The sequence below is a fragment of the Bubalus kerabau genome, chromosome 10, assembly GCF_029407905.1.
Source record: "Bubalus kerabau isolate K-KA32 ecotype Philippines breed swamp buffalo chromosome 10, PCC_UOA_SB_1v2, whole genome shotgun sequence".
Lineage (NCBI taxonomy): Eukaryota > Metazoa > Chordata > Mammalia > Artiodactyla > Bovidae > Bubalus > Bubalus kerabau.
Genome location: NC_073633.1, coordinates 107,548,177 through 107,558,739, shown reverse-complemented (window position 1 = coordinate 107,558,739; position 10,563 = coordinate 107,548,177). Strand labels below are relative to the sequence as shown.

The 10,563-nt window shown below is 55.6% G+C and overlaps 1 protein-coding gene across 3 annotated transcripts in view; it reads left to right on the top strand.

Annotated features, from left to right (window-relative positions):
- Positions 1-7,391: 7,391 nt before the first annotated feature.
- Positions 7,392-10,563, top strand: part of TTC7B (tetratricopeptide repeat domain 7B) — a 279,640-nt gene continuing 276,468 nt past the window's right edge. For all 3 annotated transcript variants that reach the window (XM_055538917.1, XM_055538916.1, XM_055538918.1), the window contains exon 1: positions 7,392-7,694. In XM_055538917.1, the coding sequence (XP_055394892.1) occupies positions 7,574-7,694 (121 nt within the window). In that variant the 5' untranslated portion in view covers positions 7,392-7,573. The remainder of the gene's footprint in view (positions 7,695-10,563) is intronic.

The following is a 10,563-nucleotide window of genomic DNA, read 5'->3' as shown; positions in this document are numbered from 1 at the left end:
CGGAGCAGCATCCCAGTCCAGGAACCTCACCTACAGGGGATCCACATACCAATAAGGGATGATCCGGGTTTCCTCACGTTGCAGCAACTGCTTAACTCTTCCTTTGATAGGGTGGACTCATGGACGGCAGAGCAGTGTGCTCGTGTTGCAAATGAAGAAATTGATGGGGATTTGATCATAAGCCATTTGGTGGTGTGTAGAGGCATGAGCCCCAAACGCTGCAAAGAATGGCAAGTCCGTGAGCCCCCAGGGAAAGGTCGGTGTAGTGAGGGTGCATTCAGTACTGTAAGCATCTGATGTGGGAGTAAGGAGACAATTCAAAGTGTGTGTCTGCTTCTCTGCTGGCCACCGGTTCAGAGAGAGAGAGAGTGTGTGTAGTCCTGTCCGACTCTTTGCGACCCCATGGACTGTGGTCCACCAGGCTCCTCTGTCCATGGGATTCTCTGGGCAAAAATACTGGAGTGGGTTGCCATTTCCTCCTCCAGGGGATCTTCACAACCCAGGTATTGAACCCTCATCTCCTGCCCGTGTCTCCTGCAGTGGTGGGTGGATTCTTAACCACTTGAGCCACCTGGGAAGCCCAGCCAGCAGTTCAGATAAGCCCTCATCCCCAGCCTCTCTGACCAACAGGTGCTTTGCTACAGGGAAAGGAGACCAAGCTGTGGATGTTTTTTTTCCTCTGACGTTGAGGGTGTTCCAGAGCTTGATGTATCTGAATGCCATGACCCTCTTTTGAGTCAAAGATCTTTGAAAACTCAGGACCACTCTATTAGTTGGGGAGACTCGGCAAGCAGGCTGGACCTGAAATCCTTTTTCAAGACTTGGCTCCCTCCATGACTTCGTGAAACCTTACCCCCCAGTCTCCCACTCCCCCAAGGTGGGTCAAAGGCTCTCCCAGCCCCCAGTGCTCATCTGAGTCCAACTGCGGTGCTATTGTTCATTTCTTTGTCCCTTTTCTCAGCTGATTATGAGTTCCTGAGGGATGGCACCGTACTTCATATTACAATTCTGTGTCCTCAGGGTCTAACACTGTCCGATACATTGTAGGTGCTCAATAAACATTGAACTGAACTGTGGAAACCTTGCTTGCTGGTGGCCTTGTGCAGGCGACAACTGCTTGCCATTCCCAACAGAAACGGATTTTTTGTCTGTGAGACTCATTCGCACAGAATGAGAATTCTCATTCTTTTTTATTAGTAAAGTGTCTGAAATGAAAACTTCATAACTGTTTGCTAATACAACTCCATAAAAACAACCAAGATCCCTTGTGCTTACCTAATTCCTGATTGCCCTTAAGAAGTGTGAACCAACTGCGTTATTCAAATCAAACCACTCCATGTGTTTCCTTCTGTTCCCAGTTGGCTAGGAAGCTCAAAAATCATCCTAGTCACACTCTTAAGAACAGTCTCCTCCCTGGTGATGGTACAGTGTTATCCCCTATATCTGTGAAGTTCCTGATCTTGCTTTGCTGTTCATGTAGACATATAGGTGGGTATTTTAACATAAGCCCACTCTTGGCCTTTCTGGAAGAAGTTAGGACAGGTGATGCATAGGGTAACAGGAGAGTGTCCCCAGAACTCTAAGTGTGGAAAAAACACTCAGGAAGATAAGCAATTTCTGTCATACAGACTAAACCGAAAACCAACTTGTTCTTTTATGGTGTCCAAAGCCTCGGCAAGGTCATCATGAATGGAAATGAACGGTTGCAGAGCAGGCCCGGCCTTATCCAGGGCAGGTGCATGTGGCTCTGTGACACGTGGTGGTCTCAGCCCTGGAAGTGGCTCAGGAATGGGACAAGAAGATGCAGAGCTCTTCCAGGGTTTGGATAGTTACCTTCTTGAGGCTTTCCTCTCTCTCTTCCAAGTCCATTCTCACCAAGCAACCACTTCCACTTTACAAGCATCGTGGCGCTGGGACTGGGTCCCTGGGTAAGGGACGCTGGGGGATGACTTCCATTCTAAATGGAAGTTGGCATGAAGTATAAGCAAGGGCCTCTGTGGGCTTAATGAGTGGGAGTAGGTGGAAGGCGCCTTAGAGCACCCGCTGTTTCTGGACTTGCAAAGCTGAAGGCCAGGTGGGTGTGTGGTCTGCACCCTTGCCCCACGCTGTGCTGGGTCCCTCCTCCAGCAGCTGGCCAGCCTCCTGCAGCCGGCTGCTCCTCTCAGACAGCCACACGGTTCACAGGAACACCGGCTTCCACGCCTGCAGCTGAGCTGCTCGGCGAGGAGCCCGCCGGCTTGTGCCTGCAGTGGGAGCACTCCGGGCAGCAGCAGGCGGCCCGTGGGAAGAAAGTCAGAGGACCCCAGGCTACTTTAAGGCGGTGGGAGAGAGGCACAGAACCATCTTGGGTCATCCTCAGAAGCCCTGCTCAAAACAGTGGCCGTGATGCAGCTTTTTTAAACAGCAGCCTCATTCATAAAAGCAATCCTGGGCCCTGGAAGTATGACAAACCAGAGGATGGATAATACTCCATGCCACGGAGTGTCACACACTACAGAAAAGGAAGGAACCACAGCACTCACCAAGGACAGAGCCAGGAGCACAGTGAGCAACAAAACCAGCCACAGGACAGGACACCGCTTCAGAAAGTGTGAAGCTGCACACTCCCGTCCCAGGGGGTGGCAGGAAATGGGTTTGGTGATAAAACTACTTAAAAGACAAAATAAAGGTGTAAGAAACACAAAAGTCAGCCAAAATAAGGGCGTAATAAGCACTAAAGTCTGAAGAAGAAAATGGCAGCCCACTCCAGTATTCTTGCCTGGAGAATCCCATGGACAGAGGAGTCTGGCGGGCTACAGTCCATGGGGTTGCAAGAGTCGGACACGACCTAAAGACTAAACCACCAAACACAAAAGTCAGCCAAAATAAGGGTGTAATAAACACAAAAACAAAATAAGGGTGTAATAAGCACAAAAAGCAACCAAAATAAGAATGTAATAAATGCAAAAATCAAACTCGTGGTTAACTCTGAGATGGTCAGGTGGATCCCTGGGGTTCACTTTATTATTTTATTATACAGGCGCCTCTTGATTACGTGTGTCTTTGCAGGGGTCAAAACCCTCGCAATTAAAGGCGTTCAGAGGCTGAGCGCCGCCCTGGAGCCGTGGTTTCCCGTTGGTTACAAATGTTGCCGGAGTGCAGGTCCACAGGGCCAGTGGGGTGTGGCTCCCGCCCCGGGCTCAAGCAGGTCAAAGGTCAGCAGGGATTGTCCTGGAGGCCCCCTGAGCCCCCCGACACTTCCAGGTTTCCCTCTCCCCCTAACCCTGCCCCCCGCGCTTCAGCGAGCTGCCTGCCTCCAGCCCCACCACCTTCCTTCTCTGCACTCAGTTACACGACACAGATTTGCTGAGCATCCACCCTGTGCTGGGGCTGCGGCAGCAAACAAGACCACACCAAGGCCCCTGCCCTCCTGGAGCTGACAGTCTGGTGAGGGAGACCCACGAGCACTGAACAAATGTAACCCCCGTCGTGGCCCTCGGGAGCCGCCAGCGGAATAAGGGGGCTGGAGAGGGTTTGGACCAGGGGTCAGGAGCCTCTCCGAGGGGATGGCCTCGGGCCAGGCACTGAAACTCCCCCCGGAGGCCCCACGCCCCTCCGTCTGCCCTCTCTCTCCAGCCCTCTCCTCTTTGCTCACTTCTTACCCTACTCTAGTCGTGGGGGTGTGTGGGTTTAATTGAAATGTAGTTTATTTGCCCTATTCTCGTTCTCAAAGCCACTGCCAGGCCTTGAAGCTGGATTCAACCTACAGGCTGAGATTTTTTTCACTTCCTTGTCTAACCTGTAATATCAATGCCTGGTTAAAAAGATGTTGGCTTAATTACTATTATGAGCACAGGAGACTTCCTACTCCTGAGGTCCCCTGAGTGCTGCCTGCAGGTAAACTCACCTGGAAAACTGGTTTTGGATATTCTCCTCCTCTGGCCACGTGTGCGTCTCTGGGTTGCTGTGGCAGCTGCCAGGTGAGCCCAGACAACGAAGGTGAACGGCGCTCAGTCGTGCCCGACTCTTTGCAACCCCATGGACTGTACAGTCCACGGGGTTCTCCAGGCCAGAATCCTGGAGTGGGTAGCCTTTCCCTTCTCCAGGGGGTCTTCCCAACCCAGGAATCAAACCCAGGTCTCCCACATTGCAGGCAGATTCTTTACCAGCTGAGCTACCAGGGAAGCCCAAGAATACTGGAGTGGGTCGCCTATACCTTCTCCAGCGGATCTTCCCCACCCAGGAATGGAACCAAGGGTCTCCTGCATTGCAGGCAAATTCTTTACCAGCTGCGCCACCAGAGAAGCCCCCATTCATTGTTTATTTCACTCAAAAGCTCCTCCACTGTGCCAGAGCCTATGCTGGGTGCAAAGGGTACAAAGACACGGAATGCAGGTCACATTTGCTGCATTCTTGCTGACTCGGTGGACATGAGCTGGAGCAAGCTCCGGAGTTGGTGATGGACAGGGGGCCTGGGGTGCTGCAGTCCATGGGTCGCATAGAGTCGGACACGACAGAGTGACTGAACTGAACTTACGTTCGATCAACACCCTTCTAAGTGCTTTACGTGTGTTTCCTCCTTTAATTCTCCGTTAACTCTATGAAGCAGGCAACACAGCCGAGGGACTGCCAGCATGGAAGGCGTGGAGTGAGCAAATGCTCCCCAGGCAGCATACACTGAGTCAGGGGTCAAGCTCCGTGCTGCCTTCACGAAGACTGGGCCTTGTCTCGGAACTTATCAGCTGGCCTGGAGGGTACAGAGGGATGCGGATAATCTACCAACAACCGGGGCAACCGGGGCGGATCAACACTGGTCATGATGTGAGAGTGTGGTTATCAGAAGCCCCATCACAGCACCTGTCGGTGGTTGAGCAACCGTGACCCTTGGCCTGGGTCTCAGAGAATGCACAGGAGTTCCCCTCCTGGAGCAGAGGAAATGGAACATCCTGTGCAGGCCTCTGGGGAAGCAGAGCTCCAGCTCGGCTACGGGGAGAAGGTGGTGGTGGTGGGGCGACGTGGCGGGGAAGACCACCTGTGCGGGTGCCTGTGGCTTCCTCCTGGTGGGACTAAAGCATCACGGCCCCAGAGGGACCCCTGCTGAAACCTGGACATTCCAGATCCCCTTCCCTGCGCTGTCCATGGCGACTGCAGCCCCTCAGAGGTCCTTGGAGGTACCTGGGTTTCAGCTGGTCACAACAGAAGGCATTTCCTGATCTTCCTTCCTCATATCGGAGAAGGCAATGGCAACCCACTCCAATACTCTTGCCTGGAGAATCCCAGGGACAGTGGACCCTGGTGGGCTGCCATCTATGGGGTTGCACAGAGTCAGACATGACTGATGCGACTTAGCAACAGCAGCAGCAGCTTCCTCATATCTTAAAAAAAAAATACTTGTTTTTGGCAGCGTCGGGTCTCAGTTGCGGTACCCAGGATCTTTGCTGCTGCACGTGGCTCTTATCTTTGCGAACTGCAGCCTGTGGGCCTCATGGCCCCGAGGCGACGTGGGATCTTAGTACCCTGACCGGGGATTGAACCTACAGCCCCTGCGCTGAAAGGCGGTTGCTTAACCACTAGACCACCACCCAGGGAGACCTTGTTCCTCACCTCTTCATGTCTGAGTTTCAGCTTCATCACTGGTTACCTGGGCTCGGTATCTTTTCCCCACCAAGAACAGCCCCATGGCAGCTGAGGGGTGAGAGGAACCTGCAGGTGAGCTAGAGGGAGGCTCCCCGAGGAGAGGTGAGGTCAGCCGCTGCTCCTCATAGCTGGCATTCCAGACGTCAGCTCCACCCTCAGACCCAGCACCCAGAATGTAACCCTCTCGCCGCCTACCACCCTGGTCCACGCAGCACCATCTCCTGCCTGGACTACTGTGTCCTCAGTCCTGTGGCCACAGTGATGCTCCTAAAATGCAGGTCACGTCATGACTGCTGCTGCTGTCTCTTCAGTCATGTCTGACTCTGTGCGACCCCACAGACGGCAGCCCACCAGGCTCCTCCATCCCTGGGATTCTCCAGGCAAGAGTACTGGAGTGGGTCACCATTTCCTTCTCCAATGCATGCATGCATGCTAAGTTGCTTCGGTTGTGTCCGACTCTGTGCGACCCCATGGACAACAGCCCACCAGGCTCCTCTGTCCACGGGATTCTCTAGGCAAGAATACTAGAGTGGGTTGCCACTCTTTCGTTAAAAGTCCTGCATGGAGGCCCCATTTCACCAGAGGAAAAGCCAAAGTCTCCACAGTGGTCCGGAGGCCCAACGGGAGCTGCGACTCCAACTCCCATCTCTGAGTTCTCCAACCCCTAATCCATTAAACAAGCCCCAGGCCTCTGCTCGGACGCTTCTCCCCGAGATACTGTTTCTCACCTGCTTCAGACCTTGGCCCAACGTCACTTCATCAAAGCCACCATCCCGTTTAAAATCATAACACCCGCCACCCGCTCAGGTCTTTATTCTCATTGGACTCTGCTGTTTCTTCATTACTTTGCCAACAAAGGTCTGTCTAGTCAAGGCTATGGTTTTTCCAGTGGTCATGTATGGATGTGAGAGTTGGACCGTAAAGAAAGCTGAGTGCTAAAGAATTGATGCTTTTGAACTGTGTGTTGGAGGAGACTCTTGAGAGTCCTTTGGACTGCAAGGAGATCCAACCAGTCCATTCTAAAGGAGATCAGTCCTAGGTGTTCATTGGAAGGACTGATGTTGAAGCTGAAACTACACTTTTGCCACCTGATGAGAACTGACTCACTGAAAAAGACCCAGATGCTGGGAAAGATTGAGGGTAAGAGGAGAAGGGGACGACAGAGGATGAGATGGTTGGATGGCATTACCGACTCAATGGACCTGAGTTTGAGTAAACTCCGGGAGTTGATGATGGACAGGGAGGCCTGGCCTGCTGCAGTCCATGGGGTCTTAAAGAGTCGGACAGGGCTGAGCGATTGAACAACAACCTCAGCTCTGAGCCTGCAGGGTCAGGACAAGGAAACCCCATTGGTGATCCTGCATCCTTCTCGGAGGACAAGGGACCGGGCGTCTGGGCTGGCGGCCCTTGCCTGGCTCAGTCCAGCTCGACGACAGACGTTTATGGGGCCCCCGGGCAGCTGCGGGGCCTGGACGCGTCTCCACCCGCCTGGGACCAGGTGCCGGGAGGCCACCCGGGGCAGAAGGGGCCTGCTGGGGGGCAGGAGCGCAGCCGGGCCCGGAGGGACGGCCCCCCCAAACCTGAGAGCCAGGGCACGCCAGGGCAGGCTCCCCTTAGCGTCTGCGCCCCAGTCCCGCCCGCTCCGTGACCTTCGCCAGGGTCGCCGCGCCCGCGGGTCTGCAGGACCGCCGCCCTCGTCGCTGCCTCCGCAGGCCCTGCGCCGCCCTCCCAGGTCTTGAGCCCCGCCCGGCCCCGCGGTCGCCCGTATCCGGGCCGCAGCCCCCTGGCCCCGGCCTCCCGCAGCCCGGCCCGGCGGCGGCTCCGGCCCTGGCCGGCAGGGGCGCTCCTCGCGCCGGCCGCCGCCTCCGCCCCCCGAGCGGCGCGCCCGCCGCGCCGGAGCCGAGCCGAGCGGAGCCGGGCGGGGAGGGAGGCGGCGACCGCCGGCGGCCAGGCCGCGATGGCGACCAGGAAGGCGGGCTCGCGGCTGGAGACGGAGATCGAGCGCTGCCGCTCCGAGAGCCAGTGGGAGCGGATCCCCGAGCTGGCGAGGCAGCTGTCGGCCAAGCTCATCGCCCACGGTAGGCGCCGCGGCCTCCGTCCGGCGCCGGCCGGTCCCCCGCCGCTCGCGGGGCGCGGCGCCCGGGGGCGCGCGCGGGGCCGGGGCCTCCGGGGCCGGGGTAGGGGCGCGCGATCTGCGGGGGACCCGCAGCCGAGCGCTTGTGGGGGCGCCGGGACACCGGCGCAGGGCGGGCTCCCGGCCGAGTCGGGGTGCAGGTCTCACCGGGTTCCCGGGGTCGGGGTCCGGCCTGGGCTTCAGAGAAGTCGGGTGTGACGGGCGGGGGCGCGTCCTCAGGACTTGGCTGCGGATGTAGGCGGGGGTCCAGGCTGCGCGGGTGGTGTGCTCCGAGTCACGACGGCTTTAGGGGAGTCCTGCGAGTGAAGGCTGCTGAACCGAGACCCCTGGGACACACGCTTTGTAAACATATGGCATGGAAGGGCTCCAGGTAGAAGCCCAGAGTTGGGGTGTGTGGGGGGTGGTGGAAGGCAGGCTGAGACGTGTGGGGTCCCGACCGTGTACAAGCTGAGGGTATAGGGAGGTCAGGTTTGGGAACATGGAGAAAGAGAGTCAGAGGCGTCAAGAGGGAGAGTGTTTTGCAGAGAGGTGGGAATGTGGTCGAAGAATGTTGGGAAATGGGGAAATTGGGAAAAGGGGGTGGGTATGTGAGTGGCTCAGGGCCCAGAGGAAGAGGGGGTGGGACAGAGCCCCGAAGTAGTAGCAGCCTGAGGCCTGGGGTTAGTCTAGGACCCCTGTTGACTCAACTGGTTCTTGTACCTGATGGACTGAAAATTGCACCCAGAATCCCGTTTCCGAAGGCACAGTTCCACGTGGCCTTATTTGTTTTGGAAGCAAGTATCCTGAATACTTGCTTGCTTTTCATGCCTGTCAAAACCACAGGCACCAATGGATTGGCAAGAGGGCAGAGGTTTTGTCCTGTTTCATCTTTGGCTTCCTGAGGCTGGGCATGCACACGCTAGCCGGACAAATGAATGAATTACACTGTTCTCAGAAAGGGGATCCCCTGTTTTCAGCTGTCTCACCTCAAACTGCCCAGAAGTGGAGAGTGATGGCATGTGCCCTCCTCAAGGGCGGTTTGTGTGGGCCTTTTATGGGGTTAGTGCCTCACAATGAGAACGGGGTTTTGCACACTCTCAGCTACGGTACCGGCTCTGGGCAGGTGTTTCCTGGGCAGGTGCTGGTGCCGTGATCATGCCGGGGCATGGTGGAAGCACAGAGCTACCTGGGCTCAGCATGGTGGGAAATGTTGACTCTTCTCAGTTAAATCAGCATTTAAGGAAAAGGTGGTTCCCTGGGCCCCAGTGGCAGCCTGACCTTGCCGTCCCTGTATGGGTCACCACCCATGGACTGGGGCATGCCAGGCTTAACTGTCCGTCACTGTCTCCTGGAGTTTGCTCAAATTCATGTCCACTGAGTCAGTGACGCTGTCTAACCATCTCAGCCTCCGCTGCCCTCCCCTCCCTTTGCCTTCATTTTTTCCCAGCCTCCGCTGCCCTCCTCTCCCTTTGCCTTCATTTTGTCCCAGCATCAGGGCTCTTCCCTGTACCCGCAGCATTCTCTTGTGTCTTTGGATTTAGACAGTCCTGGGTCTCCTTTGTCACTTCCCAGCTGTGTGGCACATAATACTGTCAGGGCAGGTTGATCTTTGGATTAAACGGGTTCATTTCGGAGGCCTCTGATTTTTTCCTTCAGAATCCACCTGTTTCCTGCTTTATTTACTCATTCAACCAATATTTGCATGTCCACCTGTGCCAAGCGTCAACAATGGCGAACAGTTCCTTCCCTCGTGTGCGGCCTCCTCTGGGGAGACAGATGTAAGCAAATACAGTAAACCTGATAGCCTCAGACAGGGAGAAGTGATTTGAGGAAACAGTCATGTGAGTATGGTGGGTGGGGCCGTGGGTGACTCCGCCTAGGGTGGTCTTTGGAATGAGAGGGTGGATGGACTTCCGGGACTTGGGCCTCTCTTGCCCTCATGGCTCCAGGCTCGGCTCCTCTTCCAAGGCCTGGCCCCCGTGGTCTCAGGCACAGCCAGTAGTGGGGCTTGGGGTCGGCGCTGGGGAGCTGGTCGTACAGCGCAGGGTGGGCCTTGGGTCTGTGTGCACGTTTGGTTTGGGGAAACTCAAGAGAGAGATTTCTGCCTCCAGGAACTGCATGGCAGACAGCAGTCTTTGATGGCAGAAGGTCTCACAGACGAGAAAAGGTCAAAGACATCGCTCAGGAAGGTTAAAAAAATAAAGCAAAGATAAAGGGTGAAACAAAACAGAACTATTGTGGCTCTCCTTTGGGGTTCAGAGAAGTGTCTGAAGGAGAGTCTTTCCCTTTGGCTGCAGTGGGACCTCCTCCTGTCTTTGGGGGCACCAGGCCCACCTGGGTACGCTAGACCTCACATTTGGGACAGATTTGGCAAAATCCGTAAACTAAAACATTTGCTATTTGGAATAAGGACAGTGAGTGAGTGCCACGTTTGTCATACCGAGACAGCTACCTTGACAGCAACCACAGGCAGAAATGGGCACCGTCGTCAGAACCCGCCGGACTGGTGCCTGAGTCCTGGGCCTGGCACTTCCTAACTCTGTGACCTTGGCCAAATTACTAATCACTCTAAGCATCCATTTTTTCATCTTGGATTAAAAGACTTATTGTAGGGGTTGCTGTGAGATTCAAAGGAGCCTAAAGGCTCCCAGGATGAGCCACAGAGCCTTAGTAGGCAGGCCCTTCACTCATTCACTGATTCATTCATTCCACACCGAGTGCTTGCCACGTGCTTGTCGATGTTTGAGGCCCTGAGGATACACCAGTGACCAAATCAGACAAAAATGGCAAACATCCCTGCCCCTATGTGACACCCACCTTCTAAGGGGGAAGGG